Source organism: Halichoerus grypus, chromosome 4 (genome assembly GCF_964656455.1).
Source record: "Halichoerus grypus chromosome 4, mHalGry1.hap1.1, whole genome shotgun sequence".
Lineage (NCBI taxonomy): Eukaryota > Metazoa > Chordata > Mammalia > Carnivora > Phocidae > Halichoerus > Halichoerus grypus.
Genome location: NC_135715.1, coordinates 139,272,834 through 139,292,072, shown reverse-complemented (window position 1 = coordinate 139,292,072; position 19,239 = coordinate 139,272,834). Strand labels below are relative to the sequence as shown.

Here is a 19,239-nt window from a genome sequence, read left to right as displayed (position 1 = left end):
CACTGTGAAGCAACAAACCACACACACATTTCTAAAAATATTTTAATGAAAAAGTTATCTTTCTGTAAACATTTCATTATACTACAAATGAAACATTTGAATCCATTACAGACCACCTCTTAAGTCTTAAAAATCAGGGTAAAACATCGAAATTTAAAAGTAATCTTGAATATTATATAGGCTAACAATCCTTATACATCACCCCTGCATTAACTTGCGAATTATTCAACTACTTCAGACATCAATTATTGGAACTCCGAGATACTGTCCTTAACTAAGAAATGTTTCAAGTTGTGACTTCCATAGTGGAACTCTTAAAGACAAGCTTATTTCAGTTGTTCAGATCCTTAATAAATGATTACTACCCAATTTCCTTCAAGATTTCAATGTGTATCAGGTTTTTTTGAAAAAGTGTAGCGTGGGAAGCGGTAACATGTGAGATGGCTTGACAAGATCAGTTGAAAAGTTTGCCTCAACCATTTCCCCCTCCTTAGAACTTCCTTTTTTTTACTGGTGCTATGACTGAAAAGCACATTTTTCAGGAACGACAGTGGAACTACATTTAAATAAAATCACTTTATTTCTTAAGAAATAAGATGGACTGTAAAGAACAATGCCTTTTAAAAAAATGTTTCCTATCTTAATTTCACACTAAAACCACTTTTGTAAAGAAAATTAAAAGGCTATTACCTTCAACACTTCATTCTGTATAGAAATTCAGTCCTAATCTGATTAGGTACAGAAACAGAGCCAACCATTTTCTGAGAATAAACTCTGGCAAACTAAATCTATTGAATGAACTTTATCATTTAGACACTGTTTTAAGCCTGTCCAAGTGTTTGCCCAATGTGGTGCTTGAACTCATAAACCCAAGCCAAGAGTTGCATGCTCTACCAACGGAGGCAGCCAGGTACCCCTCAAATCTCAATTTTTAATAGGCCCTTTTCAGGACAGCAATAGCCCTTATGAATGATCACCAACGGATACTAAAAGTAACTGAGTATTATTTTAGTTATTCTTTGGGAAATCTTCTAAAAAGGGAACATTAGCATAATTAGGCCCCTACTACTTCTGGCTAACTGGTTAAAAAGAACCAAAAATGTATCCTATTAGTTCAAATAATTCCCTGAATTTATATGCAAGAGTATTTATGAGGCCACTTGAATGAAGACCATTTTTTCTATCTGTAACACCTGACAATTTTGAAGGTTCATCTAAGGTGCTTTCCAAAGAATGAGGATTGGCAGCTTAATGCTTCTGTTACAAGTGTCATACTTACTACCTTACTCCTCTTATCAAAACTCAACTTTACCCTAAAGACACCAAGAATGAATTGTATACATGGAGCCACATCTGACTCAAGATCCTCATGGTTGTTGCAGGGCCTAAAACTGTTTAAAATGTGTTGGATGTGCTTCTGCAAGTGTTCAGCTGAATAATTTTGCCAATGTACCTAATAGTTTGAAAATATGTAATACGTATTTTGTAGGGAAACAAATGGTGTCATCAGCTTTTACTGTGAGCTACAAACCTTACCCAGCCAGAAACCTTCGTATTTAAGATGGTAGGAAAGACATTCCTCATTTAGGCAAGTAGGGTTCTCATTCAACCTGCAAATCAAAAAGATTACTCTTACCTTGCTTTACAAAAAATTACTCTTTAATTAGTGAAAAAATTCAAATTCAAGCCTTACCTAATGCTTATTGCCCTTCCTTGCAGGTCTAAATGCTAGACCTAGTGACTGTGGCAACTAGCTCTCATTGATGTTCCAATAGGCGAAGAGCTCCTTCCTGCTAGACTTTCTTCGATATTTCAGTTGTAATAAGCAGATTTAACTAGCTTTTGGAAAGTTGCTCACTATCACCATAGTATCTTATGCCTTCACTTCTCTGTAGTTGAAGCTCTTGCTGCTGCCTTGTCATTCTTTATTTATGCTGACTTGTCCATACTCAAAAGGCTGCTGAAGTCCTGTCTTAGTGAGTCTCCTTTGATCCAGACTGTGCTTAAAATGCACATCTTAGGTCCTTTAAAGCTGGTTAAATCGCTCTCCTCATGGCTTACTTTTCCACACTGTTCACAAGAACTAAGCTAATACAACTTATAAACAGGTCACATACACAGATTTCACCTGCTTATAGGTTGCAAACATCAACTTACTGAAAATATTTTCACTATTAAACTAGTTCCAGAACGTAAAAAGTTTGTTAACAGCACAATTAACCTCATATGCCATTAAAGGATACTGTCAAGGTTGTGTCAAACAATTCCACAAACATAGAAACAGGAAATGTTAATCTCCCCCATTCCTTCAACCTTTATTATATGAATAAAAGAACTTGAGACAATTTAGCTCAATTTTAATGTTTCCCAAGCAGTACTTTGACCAGGTACCCAGGTTTAAGTTATGAACATTGACAGTGTCCATTTATATAACCACATTTGAAGTTGTTAAAGACTTAACCATTTTCTAATTATTAGCCTATTTTCTATGCTGCTTATTCACATATGTCCATTAACAAATGGAATGTTGTCTGTTACATTTATTGGTTTGTGAGTGTTTTCTGGAAAACTGCAGTATCTGCGAAGACCGATTTCCATGCTGGCATTGCATGCATCCAAATATTAATAATGCACAGAGGCACAGAATTAGAGCAACAAGAGAGCATATTCAAACACTAGCACGCCCCATTCCCCTTTTTATTGCTTGTTTTGCTTAGTACTTCTGAAAACAAAAATAATCTCGAATTCAACGTTCAACTGCCAAAGAAAGAACAACAGCAGAGCACATAACTTAGGGCTTGAATGAAATTGTAAGCACTAGCTGGCGCAGAACAGTAGACATTGGTGTTTATATATATGACCTTATCTGAAACTCTTCTCAACCAATTTCTTCCAAACCAAACTGATAACTCATACCAACATGATTTAGGTTCAAGCATACACATGGAATAACAGTGTGTTCTCTTGGATTTTGAGTGAGCAAGAACTCAGACTATTCAAATTTGAATTGAGGTCTCTGGGAAGTGAGAAGCTTGTACTAAGCAACTGTGCTACACTTCTACTGCAGTAAGGTCATTTGGGATTTTATCTAGACTGTCCTTGGTTTTATCCAATAAAACAGAGAGGGTACAAAACAGGAAAGCATGCCAGCCAGTTAAGGGTTCAACAATGCATGATTTTTATTCTCTTGCTTCTGAAAGCTTGTATCAAAAAAATATATATATTAAACCAAGGAAAATAACTGAAGACTTATGGGCCTCTTGTGCTTTGTAAAGTAAGGAAAAAAAAAAAAGGATAGCCACTAATTTGCTCAAACACAACAGGCTTAGTGGTCCTGTATTTTGAAGTTTTTAAGAATGGTTTTTAAGGAAAAGGGATAACATCCACTACCCCTTTCCAGAATTTAAACAGAGGGCAGTAGACATTCTTTACACCCAAATAAAACTATGGCAGTTCACATGTGACCAAGGTGAATGTAGAATGGAGATGTTCTAAACACGGCTAGGACTCTCAGCAAAACTAACACACTAAAATCATATGATTACATTTTGAAAGAAAATGCACAAAAACCAAATAGGAATTTTGAGATTTTTTCATTTGAAGGTAAATCTTAATGCTATTAAATTCACAAATATGCTAATTTAAATACCCAATTCTATTTATCTAAAACACACATTGCAAACATACAAATATCTATTCTCTCCACATGTCAGAGCCCATTCATTTCATGGTTTGGAAATGCGGAGAATAGATTCCCCTTAAACTGCAAGTCAGCAGGTGTTTCTTTACAGTTAACTTTAGCAAAATTCATACAAAATAGTAATTAACAATGATCTTCTTTACTTGTTAACTCACAAGGAAACACCTTCAAAACTGCATTTTGTTAAAGTTTCTGTACTAAAATGTAGAAAAACTGAACTACACAAATATTGAAAAGTTAAAAATTCCTTAATTTTTTATTCCTGGTACCACTACCACAATTTACAGGGCAATATACCTGATGTAATGAAAAGAAAAAGAAAAAGACAAAGCTACAACAGATAAAAGACCTCAGGAATGTACATCTAATTGACACTACATTGCATTAATCAATAGCTGCACTTTTTGCAAACTGTGGCTATGACAGTCCTGAACAAGAAGGGTTTCCTGTTTAAGCTGCAGTAACTTTTCTGACTATGGATCATCGTTCCTTCTGTGGCAGATTTTTACAGTTCCTCTAATGCATTTGGGACGACTGTCTCAAAGTAACCTGCAGCTTTCCTGACAACTCCTCGCTCTCTCTCCTGCTAAGAACTGTAGCCTGTTGAATAATACAGGATAAAAAAATTATTACACTCAGTGAACAGTTCCACATATTCTTTATCATCATGATAAAATTTTAAAGATACCTACCCTTTTCTTCTGAATTTTTTTTAGAACCTTCTGCTACCATATCCACCACTTCCACCACCAGATCCATAACCACCTAGAAATACACAAGTTTTTTTTTTAATATGTTTAAGTTTTTAAATTAAGAAATCCATGAAAATTTTTAACCAAAAGGGGGAAGGGGAGGAGTACTTACCACCATAGGGACTGCCCGAGCTTCTTCCACCAAAACTGCCCCCCTTCATGGGTCCATAATTTGACTGCTGTTGTCCACTATAATTTCCAAAATCATTATAGTTCCCACCACCACCATAGTTACCTGAAATTACAAAAGTTTTATTTGTGGTTAACCTACACAATTATTTTCCTCTTTTAATATATGTGACTATAATCTTTCCACAATCACGACAACACACTCTAGGAACACTTACAATGCAACCCTTCGAAAAACATATACAGAGCTACCGACTCCACAAGAGGCCCACTAGCAGACCTCAGGCATTAAGAGAGGGAAAATAATGAAGATGGTCCAGAAGAGCATGTATTTAGATGTGGGCAAAAGATGGCACCTATCAGATGCCAACACCCTAGCACACATTCTTGCCTTCATACCACTATCAACTGTGCTTGATTCACTCTAATTCGGACATAGCACAACTTTTAAGTCAATGACAAAGAAGGTACCTAAAGTGGCTGGTCAAAAAAATTTTCTAGGGGTGCCTGGCTGGCTCAGTGGGTAGAGCACGCAACTCTTGATTTTGGGGTTGTGAGTTTGATCCCCACGTTGGGCACAGAACTTAAAATAAATTTAAAAATTAAAAAAAAACAAACCTAAAAACCGGAAGTTGAAACATTAATGCACCCCAACAAAATTCAGTGCATTTGTTTATAACAAAGCTCTTTATTTGTAGTTATCATGGAATAATGATGCAAACTTACTGTCTGAAATGTACCTAGGACATTAAAATTCCAAGTACTTCTGTCCCCTGAACTCCAGACCACACCCTATTCATTTCAATGTGTCTGCCTTCAATTTGCAGTTCCCATTTGTCCAATTTAAAAGTGCCCAGAATTAGCACTAAATACTAACAAAATACATTACTGAAAAACATCCATTTCAATTACATAAAAAGTGAACATGCTTTACCATTTGCTAAATAGCCAGCAAAGCAAGAAAATTCAGTTCAATCATTCATCATTTGAGTATTTTCTAATATTACTATTTGACCAAATGCTACATTTTAACATTTTTGAAGTTAAACAATTTTGAATATTTAGAACAAGTGAAAGCTTACCACCTCCAAAATTTCCTCCTTCATTGTAACCATCATATCCTCCACCACCACCTCCATATCCGCCTCCTTGGTTTCCATATCCTGGTCCACCACCACCATAGCCTCCTCTACTACTATATCCAGGACCACCACCATAGTTGCCACCTTTAAAGAAAAAAAAAAGGGGGGGGGAGTCACAAAAACATAAACGTGTAAAGTCAAGTTATTGAACTCCATATTACAACTGGTCAACTTGAAAATAAACCAATGACTTGATTTAACATTTTAAAGACTGGTACTACCTCATTAACAAAGCATCAAAAACCTGGGCTAGACACACCTGGGTGGCTCAGTCGGTTAAGCGTCTGCCTTCCACTCAGGTAATGATCCCAGGGCCCTGGGATTGAGCTCTACATCAGGCTCCCTGCTCAGTGGGGAACCTGCTTCTCCTTCTCCCTCTGCCATTCCCTCCCAACCTGCCTGCCTTGTGTTCTGTCAAAATAATTAAAGTTAAAAAAACAAAAACAAAAATCCTGACCTAGTGAGGATTAAGATGAATGCTTAAATATCTTTTCATACCAAAAAAAATTATTGTTTTTAGACATTAAAGTTCACTAAAGAAAATAGTAAACAGTCTCCTGAGACAGACAATTCAGCTCAAATGCTAGCACCACGTTTCTGACCAAAAAAGGAACTAGCTAGGGGCGCCTGGGTGGCTCAATCGTTAAGCATCTGCCATCGCCTCAGGTCATGATCCCAGGGTCCTGGGATCGAGCCCCGCATCAGGCTCCCTGCTCAGCCAGAGTCTGCTTCTCCCTCTCCCACTCTCCTGCTTGTGTTCCCTCTCTCGCTGTGTCTCTGTCAAATAAATAAAATGTTAAAAAAAAAAAAAACGGGGGAACTAGCTAATGTTACAAATTTATGGGGGGGGGGGGGGGAGTCTAGTCTTCCATGGTATTAGTTCAGAATCATATTTGAATGTAGTCAAGCCATGCAAGTTATAACTAAAATTAAAAATATAAACAAATACGTAACTTTCCATATAGAAACAAAATTAAAATATCAAACATCCGTTAAAAACTTACCATCACCTCCAAATCCATTATATCCACCATCACCTCCTCCATAACTACCTCTGCTGCCACCACCTCCGCCACCATAGCCTCCTGAGAAAAAGATAGGAATTAAAAATATACAACTTACCAATAAATTTCAGGAAGACAATCAAAGATAATCCTCTTACCTCTTCCACCGAAGTTTCCACCACGGCCAAAGTTACCACCACCTCCAAAGTTTCCTCCGCGGCCCATAAAGTTGCCAGATCCACCTCCACGACCTTTAACATGGGCAAGGGAGAGCTTTAAAAACTTTACAAATGCCACTCACACCTATTTTATGTATATATATTGTACTACTCACCTCTTTGTGATCCAGCAGACTGCATTTCTTGTTTAGAAAGGGCTTTTTTCACTTCACAATTATGCCCATTAATAGTGTGGTATTTCTGAACTAAAAATTTTTTTTAATCAAACAAACAAACAGAAATTATTCGAGGTTTGGAAAAGCACATATAAATGATAACCTCTATCACTACATAATGAAGTATCATCAAGAAAGTAGTGACTTTGAGTGGGTATCAGTGTTCTAAAATGTCATTTATGAAAACTGAACCACATGCTTTATATGCTATTAAATGCAATACAAAATAAGCAATTTGGCAAATCTAACATAGCACAAAGGGACCTTTTCTTTTCTCATTCAAGTTCCAATAAATTTCTACTTACCAACAATTTTGTCAACTGTATCATGATCATCAAAAGTTACAAAAGCAAATCCTCTCTTTTTTCCACTCTGCCTGTCTTCCATAACTTCTATGGTTTCAATCTTGCCATACTTTTCAAAGTAGTCTCTCAAATTATATTCTTCTGTATCTTCTTTAATACCACCAACAAAAATTTTCTTCACTGTTAGATGGGCACCAGGCTTTACAGAATCCTACAAAAAAAAAAAAGTCAAAAACCAAATTCTCCAACAATCTCACATATTACACAGCATTAATATCATCAAAATACCTCTCTAGAAACAGCTCTCTTTGGTTCCACTACACGCCCATCAACCTTGTGTGGTCGGGCACACATTGCTGCATCCACCTCTTCAACACAAGAGTAAGTCACAAAACCAAAACCCCTGGAACGTTTTGTTTGGGGGTCTCTCATCACCTACAAAACAAAAATTTTTAAGTACTGAAATATATCTGTACAGGTCCTACACCCCTTAACAACCTTTTTTTGTTCCATTAGTAACTCACCACACAATCTGTAAGTGTACCCCATTTTTCAAAATGTTCTCTTAAACTATCATCTGTAGTTTCAAAGCTCAAACCACCAATAAACAGTTTTCTCAACTGCTCTGGTTCCTTTGGATCATGGCCCTGAGGAAACAAATACATTTTAATTATTTCTTTTAGCAGGTCAATTGCTGAGATGCACAAGTCTTTAATCTGCTACAAATAATAAACCCAGCATCAAATTCCTGTACCATTAACACTTTGTCCAATTAAAAACTGGAGTAAGATCACATGTCAACTGATTAAATCTATACAGCCTTTCAAATGCCAACATCACTTCAACTACATTTAAGTCCCGAAAATTCCAGAATCAAAAAGTCCCTTAACTTTAGACTACAACTAAAAGCATCTGGGGACAAATTATTTTAGAAGTTGCTACTAACAAACTGCTCTTCAAGAAACCAAAGTGCTGTAAAAGTAGTGTTCCATCCATGCCATTTTTCATGTCTTCCCTCGTCAGTCTACACTTCAAACATTTAATGTTAAACCACAAAACTGTTTAGTATGTAACTTAAAGGTTCTGAGGGCCAAAGTTTAAAAAACTCATCAGTTTCAAGCAAAGCAAGGTTAAAATAGGTATTCCTCAATTAAAGGCTGAACCAGCACCCCCCCCCCCAAAATTACAAAAAGAAACCGACCATTACCTTGATAGCTTTCTGTAACCAATTTATGTTTTAGGTTATATACTGTAAAGTTACCTATTTGCACTTGTATCACAGGGCAGAAACTTCAAAAACATCTTATAGGGTCACAAAAAAGGCAAGTTGCACTTATATTAAATGTAGTATATACTTTTTGACAATGGAGCACAACAGAAACAGATTTTTAAAAAAATTAAGATACAGCCTGAATTGTTTTGCAATTCAACTAGCTCCTCAGTAAATTACATGAACTGCCATTTAATGCATGCATTAAGTATAGTTCATCCAAATTCCTTAAATAAAGGGGCTCACATTTACATTCTAATGTCTTCGTGTCTTCCAAAGTAGAGATGTTAAGGCATTTAATATGAAAAGACTGTCACATGCTAGAAAAAAATGTTAAATGATTAATAGCCTAAAGCATCAATTCAGTTGGTCTCATCTTTTCAAATCTTGGTTAACTGTATTTAATCGATAGAACACAGATGAAAAAAACAATTATAATCCACATAAAATTATCTCAAACACATGAAAAATCCAACTGTGGTTGCAGTCCTCTCAAACAAAAATCAAAAAAAACTACAACGAGTCGACCCACATGGCGCGAAGATACGTATAAGTACTTTAGCAAGAATACCAGATCAGGGAGTATTTTAAAGCAGCAAACTTTTAAAAAAAAATTTCGTATTGTCAACTGGGTACTGCGAAGAAAAAAACAGGAGAATTAAATTCTCGTCGCCTTAAGAGATCTGAAAGGACTAGAAACGCGCCGGCATTAACTTCAGCGAAAGCAGTCGGCCGCAAGATCCGAGGCCATTTGTGGCATTTTCTGCCGGGCCGCCTCCTCCCTCCTCCTTCCAATCCCGCGCTCTTTCCCGGCGGCGGAGCGAGCCGGCGGCCATTGCGGCCCAATGCGCCATTTCGTAACGCGGCAGCGGATCAATGTCAATGTGGCCGCCGCCCGCCTGCTCGCTCGCTCGCCCGGATGTGACTGCTCGTCCCCTCCCCCACCGTCTCCTCCCAACCGCTCCCGCCGGGGCCCGCCATGCCGCCCTCGGCCTCGAATCAGAGGCCGCGCGGCCGGCAGGCCGGGTCCCCTCCCGAGGTCTCCCCAGCCACGCAGCGCCTCCGAGGGGCCACTTGTGCAGCCGAAGGAGAAGGCGAGGAGGGCGAGGGGCCCCAAGAAGGCCTCTGAGGCCCGCTCCCCTCCCCCCCCCACCGCCCGTCTCAACGCAGAGCGCGGGACGGCCGATCCGGTCCACCCGGCCTCCCCGCTCCCACCGAGCTAGGCCCCCCACGCCGGCCACTACCCATCAACCCCCCGCTCTCCCCCTAATACCTCCTCCCCCCGGCGGCGGCGGCGACGGCCGGAGTCGGGCTGGGGGCGACCGGGCGGCGGTTTTACCTCCATTTTGAGACCGGACTCGCCTCTTCCAACTCGAGTTCAATATGGGACCGAGAGGAAGAGGCGGGGCTAGTAATCACGTGACGCGCTTTCCGCGCGCCGCCGTGCTGGTGGGGGAGGGGCGAGTTGGGAAGGGGGCGTGGCCAACTGGGCGCGAAGAGAGAATGGACGAGCGGGTTGGCCGGCGGGGAGCGGGGGCGGGCCGGGCTGCGGGAGCGCGCGGGCCTAGCCAACTTCCAGTGCGGTGCCGCCCTTTCCGCCGTTCGCGCCTGGGCTGCTGTGGTGACGCCAGCTCGGACTCAGCCAATGGCGAGCGTCCACGTCGGGAGAACGCCTTGTGACCGCTCGTCACCGGAGGAAAAAAAGCCTTTCTCTTTCTTCTCGCGTTTCTTTCCCCTCCCCCACGTAGGCCTCCCGGTGTTCGTTTACGAATTCATTTCTTTCCCGTGCCTGAATAAAACCCCACTTTTCTCTCTTGTACTTAAAGGTTGCAAGAAAGCCCTCTGGGCCTCTCGGCATCTCCTCACACGTTTCCGGATGCCGGAGACCAATTTCTGTGACTGCGACGCCCACTGTGAGGGCCCGCACAGAACATTCCTGCGACCCCGACTTACATGAATCATGGGCACCTTGGAAAGGCCTCAAAAATGCGCCTGATATAGTGAAATTTCACCCTTAATGAGCTGAGGCAGAACTGGTCGAGGTCAGTTCATTAAGTACTCACCGAACTCAAGAAATCTGTCGCCACTGTTTACTAACTTCTGGTTACTGTGGAAAGAGCTGAAGCAGCTGTTCTCGTGGATTTAATTTAAGAAATGATTTACAAGATTTCTAAAAGCATGGCCAGATAGGCTTCCTATGTGCGAGTGATTTTTACCTTAATGTTTCCAACTCGGTCTCGAAATAAAACGCACGAGATAAAGAGTTAAAAACCAGAGATCTAATAATCCTTTCTTGATCTAGCCAAGTAATTTTAAATCATTCGACCTTACTGAGCTTTAGTTTTTTTAATGAAACTGGGGGTGTAATTAGGTGATCTCCAACACCTGTGAGAGCTGTAAATAATCTACGGATCCATATTTAAACAGAGGTACTGATAAAAGTGACCACAATTTACAAGTCTCCCTGACCTGCTTAGAAATGCCCTGTATTTTAATGTAGCAGTCCTTAAGAGGAGCTCCTTTAGAATTGATCAAGCCCTCCCTTGGAAAGATTAGAAATCAAAGCAAATATATTATAAATTGCTTGAAAAACAGTTTGTGTTAACAAATGGGGAATGGTCGGTTTGGAGTTTGGAAAAGGGAACACAAAGAATAAGAATTTGTTGATATTTATCTACCACTGCCAAGCAGAACAGGTGTTTTATTTGGGAGACGTGAACAAGAAGTACTCTATTCTGCGGCAGAAACCAGTCACCAGGCCTTAATATAACTTGGATGAAATAGCTCTCCAAACCAGCCTCCTCCTATTACTATGATCGCATATCACAAGCAAACCATTACATATTCTTATCAGGTACGCCTGATAGCCAACAATAGTAGTTAAGACGTTCAGAAAATGTATACCCTTAGTGTTTTGTTTATACATCAAGGCTTTGTGAGTTTGATTACTGTGATTACTGTGGAATAGTCATGCATAACTTCATCAATTCTGAGTACTTAGAAAAACACGAAGTTAAAGACCTTAGGAAGATGGTATCCACATCAAGGTACCTAAGAGGTGCTTCAAGGGTGATCCAAGAAGACTGATCACTTGGCTTCACTATAGGGGATGTTTGTCTAGATGTTTCCTAACCAAGTTATTTCTAATCAATAATAACAATCATAATTTGCTATTATTCTTTCTTTTTGAATTGTATTAAATTTTTTTTTTCTTTTTTAGATTTTATTTATTTATTAGAGAAAGAGCAGAAGGAGAAGCAGACTCTCCGCTGAGCAGGGATTCCGCTATGAGGTTCAATCCCAGGACCCTGGGGTCATGACCTGAGCCAAAGGCAGACGCTTAACCGAGTGAGCCACCCAAGCGTCCCTGAATTGTATTAAATTCTTATATTCATATGAGAAACGACGGGACATGCGATACTAAGTACTTCATCCAGGAGCATGGTATGTCAGTCCATTTATTCTCATCTTTTGTCCTTCAGTAAATGTAGATTCCTCTCTTTGGATTTGTCAAGGTTTGTTGTTCATCCAGACTCTGTGATTTTTAGACATTAGCTATTTTTTATGCTTTTGTCTAAGCTTGCCCTCCAGCCCTGCAGCCACATGGTATCTCAAAGAAATATCCATGCTGGAGTTCTTGACCCTGTTGGATACAGACTTGAACCTTGGCCGCTGTCTACCCCTGTAGCCCTGGCTGTCTTTGAAATGTGAGAGATAGGGGCGCCTGGGTGGCTCAGTCGTTAAGCATCTGCCTTTGGCTCAGGTCATGATCCCAGGGTCCTGGTCTTGAGCCCCACATCGGGCTCCCTACTCGGCCGGGAGCCTGCTTCTCCCTTTCCCACTCCCCCTGCTTGTTTCTGTCTCTCTCTCTGTCAAATAAATAAATAAAATCTTAAAAAAGAAAAAAAAAATGTGAGAGAGAAAGAGAGTATATGGGGTGGGAGGCAGGGGACAAGGGTCCTAGGGTGAGATGAGGTGGCAGACACACTTTATAAATAATATCAGGGCCTCTCAACTTCTTTCATATCACAGCACATACAGAAAATGATAATTTTTGCACAGCACACTAGGTTACATAAACAAGATTTGGAAGCATCGAAACTATGGTAAAAAAAAAATTCATAGCATTGTCTTTATGTAATGATAAAATAAATTACAATGTGTTAGAGAAGATATTAAAAATTGCATTTGAATAAATCAAATTTTTCCACATTTTTTAATGATCAACTTGGAACTTGTTTCTGTGAATATATTTTGATACTAGGTTTTATAGTTGAAGTGCTTTATGCAGTTTCTGATCTAAAATTTTTTTTTTAAGATTTTATTTATCTATTTGAGAGAGAGAGTGAGAGAGAGAGTACAAGTGGGGGGGACGTGGTGGGGGGAGAGGCAGAAGGAGAAGCAGGCACCCTGCTGAGCAGGGAGCCCGATGTGGGGCTTGACCCCGGGACCCTGGGATCACCACTGAGCCAAAGGCAGAACCTCAACCAACTGAGCCACCCAGGCGCCCCGATCTAAATTTCTTAATGATAAACTTCTCATATTCCGAATAGTAATTATCAGTGAGGGACTCTGATCACGTAAGTGGGTGATAAAATATTTAAAACCATTGTATACAACCATTCAGAATTTAGTTATATGTAAAGAATAACTACTCTTCCTTTTCTTTTACTGACAGATGTAATATTGCAATTTCATAAGATAATGCAAATGGATTTGGAACCCAATAGTATATTTTTATATCTGGATTTCCACATTGAAACTCTAGCTTTCAGAACATGCGTGCATTGTCAACAGCTAGCCTGGGCACCAAAAAAAGAGTGCATTGCTACAAAGGGTAGAAATAGCCACTATATGTTAAGAAAAATATTAAGGGCATTGCCTGGAGTTGAGCCCACCGGAAACCCCACTCTGCCCAGACTCCTCTTTCACCCTCTAACAGACTGCCCTTGAGACTGTGTGCTCTGCCCCTTGGATATCTGGATCACAAGCTTGAGCATTGGCTCCAACATCTCTCTGGTCCATTATGGACAGTGAAGTGCTTTGCATATGGATGCCCATGTGATAGGCATCTCCTTGGCCATGCATACTCAGCAGGACTGTAACTGCTGGTTATTGTCCACAGTGCTTGCTGCTGCTTTGGCATACATCCCAGACTGCTCTGCACAGGCTGCTCTAAGGAGACCTAAACAAGGTGGCTCATGGCCAGAGGTACTGACCCAGGGAGCTCTGGCTCTCCCTGACCCCTCTCAACTGCCCCATTGCAGGAGAGGTCAGTTCCTTAATCCACATTCAGGACACCAGCATGCCAAAGTTCAGTAGTTGTGAAGCACTACCTAGATTGTGTGCCTCATTTTATGAATGAGGAAGTTGTTCTGCAGATCAAGGAGTTAATTTTTTCTAAGATGAATAGCAAATTATGGCAGAGTCAGAACAAAAAGGGAATGGAAATGGATTGAAAATATTTTGGAAGAGGAAGGTAATTCTTAGAAAGGAGGAATTGTAATATACTATAAGCTTTGTTACCCACCACTATATTCAGAATATAATAATAGCTTTATTTTCCTAAAATCTTGGGTTTTTTTTTAAAATCGATTTTATTTATTTATTTGACAGATACAGCGAGAGAGGGAACACAAGCAGGGGGAGTGGGAGAAGGAGAAGCAGCCCCCCCCACCACCACCACCAAGCAGGGATCCCGATGTGGGCCTCGATCCCAGGACCCTGGGATCATGACCTGAGCCAAAGACAGACGATTAACCGACTGAGCCACCCAGGTGCCCCTAAAATCTTGGTTTTTTTTTTTTTTTTTTTTTTAAATCTTGGTTTTTAAATAAGGAGTATATAAAGTAAAACAAAACAAAATTCCACTTATGTTTTCTTCTAGACCTAATGAATACATTAAAAATACATGAATGTATATGGGGTGCCCAGGTGGCTCAGTCAGTTAAATGCCTGCCTTCAGCTCAGGTCACAGTTTCAGGGTCCTAGGATAGAGCCCCACTTGGGGCTCCCTGCTCAGCAGGAGTCTGCTTCTCCTTCTTCTTCTACCCTCCCCTTGCTTGTGTGTGTGCGTGCACTCTCTCTCAAATAAATAAATATATGAACATATATATGTAACCATAACTGTTTCATTTATACAAAAATATATCAAACTATCCAGATTGATCTGAAGTTTTCATTTTACCCCCACTTAATAAGCCAGTCATTTATTGAACTCTAACTATGTGCCAGGCACAGCTAAGTACTGGAAATTCATTATAGTCACATTTTTTTTAAAAGATTTTATTTATTTATTAGAGAGAGTGGGTGTGCACATGCTTGCACAAGGCAGGGGAGGGGCAGAGGGAGTGAGAGAAGCAGACTCCCTGCTGAGCAGGGATCTCACGCTGTCAGAGGCAGGGGCCTCATCCCAGGACCCTGAGATCAGGATCTGAGCTGAAGGCAGAGGCTTAACCAACTGAGCCACCCAGGCGCCCCTATAGTCACATTTTTGAACACGCACCATATACCAGGCACTGTTCTAAGCACCTTCTATTCCTGATCTCATTTAATTTGCTTAACAACCTTAGGAGTAGGTCCTATTATTGCCATTTTTTAGGTGAGTAAACTAGGGCTTAGGAAGTTGAATAAATTGATCAGGGTCATATAGGCCCTACAGCTGAGGAGTTGAGGTGGAATGTTATGTCATAGCTGTTTGTACATTTTAATATTCTTGAAAGTAACAACTTTTTCTTAAAAGATTTTCTGTCATGTATCTGTCACGTTCACTACTTCTTTCATCATGTCTCCAAAAACTACAAGAGTGGGTAACTCATAGTAGGCAATTCATTTGTTGTTGAATAAAAAAGTGAATGAGGGGCGCCCAGGTGGCTCAGTTTGGCATCTGCTTTTGGCTCAGGCCATGATCTCAGGGTCCTGGGATCGAGCCCCACATCGGGCTCCCTGCCCAGTGGGGAGCCTGCTTCTAACCTCTCCCTCTGCCTGCAGCTCCCCCTGCTTGTGCTCGCTCTCTTTCTCTGTCAAATAAATTAAAAAAAAAAAAATCTTTAAAAATAAATAAGTGAATGAACAATGAATGAAATATTTTGGGTCCCTTTCAGGAGTACCTATTGCATAATTTGTGGGCCTAGTGCAAAATAAAAATGCAGGGCCCCTTGTTCAAAAATTAGTAAGAATTTCAAGACTGTGACATCAGAGCATCAAGCTAAACCAGGACTCTCCAGAGCCTAGCACCCTGTGTGGAATGTCCTATCATACACCCATGAGACTGACCCTGGTGCCTAGCCGTAGTGCTCTGTCTAGAGTAGGCTCTTAATCTCTTAAGCAATTTGTTCACTTCTCATTTTGTGATGTATTTACACTTCCTCATCAGCCACTCATTTCTTAAGTGTTCATAATCTAGTTTGTGCCTCAGGCTTTGGAAATTCTTTCTTCAAAGTCATAAATGATTATCTAATCATCAAATTAATTTTTCTATTCTCAGTGTTAATCCTTTTGACTTAGTTCAGGCTGCTTTAACAAAATACCACAGATTGGGTAAATTTAAAAACATTTATTTTTTTTTACAGTTTTAGACTGGGAAGTCTATCAAGGGTGCCAGTATAGTTGAGTTCTTGTGAGAGCCCTCTTCCTCACTGCAGATGGCTGCCTTCTTGCTGTGTCCTTACATGGAAGAGAGAGAGAAAGACAGAAAGCTAGTTCTTGTGTTTCTTCTTTATAAGGACACTAATCCCATCATGAGGACTCCACCTTAATGACTTGTCTCCTAAAGGCCTCATCTCTAAGTACCAACATATTGGGGATTAGGGTTCCAACATGAATTTTGGGGCAACACAAATATTCAATCCATAGCATACCTCCCTAACCTGGGGATTGACAATACTGCCTGTCCCTCCTTTTTGGTGTTCCCCTACCTTGTCTTTATTAAGGACATTGATTCTCCCCTTCACTGTTCTCTCTGCTCCCCTCTGGATCCTTTCCTCCATTTCCTTCTCCCTCTGTTTCCATGAGATTTGTAACACTGAGAATCCTCAGGGATCTGTACATGCTTCCCAGGAGGTTAAAGTAGTGGTCAGTTCTGATAAGTGTGTTGAAATGATGGGATAGATCACAACATTCTCCTCCCCAACCCACACAACACACACCCCACAGGTGGGTGATTTAAAGGATGAGGTAATTTGATACTAGAAGTATTGATGAATGCACACTGATTATGCTCTCTCAGACAGGTCCCAGCTTGGAAGTTTGAAAAGGCTAAAAATCTTTGTAATAAGTCTTTTACAAATGACTTCCCTGTGCTTCCCTTGTCATATCTTGTGGGCTGAATATCTGTGATTTCACCTGTCTAGCATCTAGTTTCCTTCTAGTAATCACACTCTGATTTTCTTATGGAACTACCCACTTCTCATTCTTAGACTATAGGGTTCAGGGGGAGCTAACTGATGCCACCCCTGACCACAGAAGCCCCATTTGACTTAGGCCTGGCCAGTTGGAACATTGTATCCCTTTGTAACTGAACTAAGGAGTTTGCTCCTTGGTGAGTTACAAGTAAAGGACTACACCAAATGGAATTATTACACAAAGAGACCTTTATTTGCAGCAAATAAGGAGATCACAAGAAATAACTTCCAAAGCTGTGACTCCCCAAGCAGGGGTGAGTGGGTTCTTTTTATTTAGGGTTAGGGTAAATATTCAGAAAGGGAAGTTTTATCATCATATGTAGAGGTGATAATAAGGTCATGCATGCATGTTTAGGAAACATGCCTATACATGCATTGTATGTTATGTTAACGACGTTTGTACTCCTCCTTGGGTGGAGATTTTAACATAATTAGGTAGAGGTAACTGTCCAACACTCCAGGGCCCACCTGCAGAGGTCCATTTGTGCAGGTGTGAGTCAATGGTTGAGTTCAAACTGGTCTAGACCAGCAGGAGCTCTTCCTGTTGTTTGCCTCTAAAAGATAAGGTTAACATTCTTCTGAAGAAGGGGGTTGTTGGGGGTCTTGCTGGTGGCACCTCTAAGCTATAGTAATTGGTTCAAGATTGGGCAAGTGACTTATCATTCATTGATTCATTTATTCACTCAACAAATATTTATTGAGCACCAGCCATGTGCCTGAAAATGTTTTAGGTGCAAGGGATACATCACAGGAAAAAAAAAAAAGATAAAAGACAACATTCATGGAGCTTACATACAAACTGAGGGAGGCAGACAATAAACTAAATAAATTTTATAGGAATAGAAAATAGCAAGTGCAGAGACCCTTGTTAAAAAGCAAAATTCAGGGCGCCTGGGTGGCTCAGTTGGTTAGGCGACTGCCTTCGGCTCAGGTCGTGATCCTGGAGTCCCGGGATCGAGTCCCGCATCAGGCTCCCTGCTCGGCGGGGAGTCTGCTGCTCCCTCTCCCGCTCCCCCCTCTTGTGCTCTCTCTCTCACTCTCTCTCTCAAATAAATAAATAAAATCTTTAAAAAAAAAAAAAGCAAAATTCAACTGAGTAAATTTTAAAGGTCGAATTGGCTTTATTAAGCAATTCGTGAATTAGGGAACATCCCACCTAGCAAGTAGAGGGGCCTCCTGTGAGGAGTTGTACAAAATGGAAGGCTTTTATAGAAAGAAGAGTAGGGCAAGAAGTTATTTGCAAAAGGAAAGAAAGATTGTTTCAGGCAAGGTCCTTTCCCTAGGGGGAAGAATTCAGGGAAAGGTGTCTTATTAGGTAGATTACCTCATCTTCCTTTAGGGTAGGTGGAAAGGGCCTAGGTGACAGATTACCTCGGTGGTGCCTACCAGAAAATTCCAGATTTTGGCTTAAGATTCCACTCCTGGAGAAGTTTTGAAACTGCAATTCAGTCTTGATTTGCTGTGGTGGGGCAAGTGACTCCATCTTGGGCCTGTGGCTTTCTTTTTAACATCCTGAAGCTGGGTGTTGTCGGAAGTATTTGAGCTGGGAAGCTCATTTGGTAGAAGCAGAGTGAGTGAGGGGGTAGAGAACTAGAGTAAGATCAGAGATAATAAGAGATGTGATCATGTAGGACTTGTAGGACATTGTAAGAATTTTGGTTTTTCCTGGGATAGGAGAAACCATTGGATAGTTTTGAGGCCTCAATTTTTACAGGATTGCTCTGAACTCTATCAGGTAAAGCACTTATCTTTGCTCATTAAGGTCTGTTTCTGAGGTTTTATCTTGTTCTCTTTTTTGGGGAACACATTTCTCTGTTTCTTCATTTTCTTTTTCCTTTTTTTTTTAAAGATTTTATTTATTGAGTGTGTGTGAGAGAGAGAGTGAGCAAGCATGAGCAGGGGGGGAGGGGCAGAGGGAGAAGGAGAAGCAGACTTCCCACTGAGCAGAGAGCCCCATGCAGGACTCGATCCCAGAACCCCGGGATCATGACCTAAGCTGAAGGCAGATGCTTAACCAACTGAGCCACCCAGGCCACCTGTTTCTTCATTTTCCTTAAGTCTCTGTCACCTCTCCCAGTCTTGAGGGAATAGTCTTGTATAGGAGGTGAACTTTATCGTTCCCTGCCCTGGCTCTTGATCGT

At 40.6% G+C, this 19,239-nt stretch overlaps 1 protein-coding gene and 1 long non-coding RNA gene across 7 annotated transcripts in view; one reads left to right on the top strand and one right to left on the bottom strand.

Annotated features, from left to right (window-relative positions):
- Positions 1-24: 24 nt before the first annotated feature.
- On the bottom strand, positions 25-10,114 carry HNRNPA3 (heterogeneous nuclear ribonucleoprotein A3). 6 transcript variants are annotated; one of them, XM_036099184.2, is made up of 12 exons: positions 9,970-10,083; positions 8,943-9,016; positions 7,951-8,073; positions 7,715-7,861; positions 7,427-7,637; positions 7,062-7,151; positions 6,886-6,978; positions 6,728-6,808; positions 5,664-5,807; positions 4,565-4,687; positions 4,393-4,465; positions 2,341-4,300 (listed from the first exon to the last, which is right to left on the bottom strand). In XM_036099184.2, exons 4-11 carry the CDS (start codon positions 7,856-7,858, stop codon positions 4,413-4,415), a joined length of 939 nt encoding a protein of 312 aa, XP_035955077.1. In that variant the 5' UTR covers positions 7,859-7,861; positions 7,951-8,073; positions 8,943-9,016; positions 9,970-10,083; the 3' UTR covers positions 2,341-4,300; positions 4,393-4,412. The 6 variants fall into 6 exon arrangements, with proteins under 6 accessions (XP_035955072.1, XP_035955077.1, XP_035955079.1 ...); XM_036099186.2 differs by having other exon boundaries at positions 10,036-10,079; XM_036099179.2 differs by lacking the exons at positions 2,341-4,300; positions 8,943-9,016 and adding an exon at positions 25-1,610 and having other exon boundaries at positions 9,970-10,103.
- Positions 10,115-10,246: 132 nt separating this feature from the next.
- LOC144381631 (uncharacterized) overlaps positions 10,247-19,239 on the top strand; it is a 122,320-nt gene continuing 113,327 nt past the window's right edge. Inside the window, exons 1-2 of the long non-coding RNA XR_013447226.1 lie at positions 10,247-10,738; positions 11,917-12,140. This is a non-coding gene — a long non-coding RNA (uncharacterized LOC144381631). The remainder of the gene's footprint in view (positions 10,739-11,916; positions 12,141-19,239) is intronic.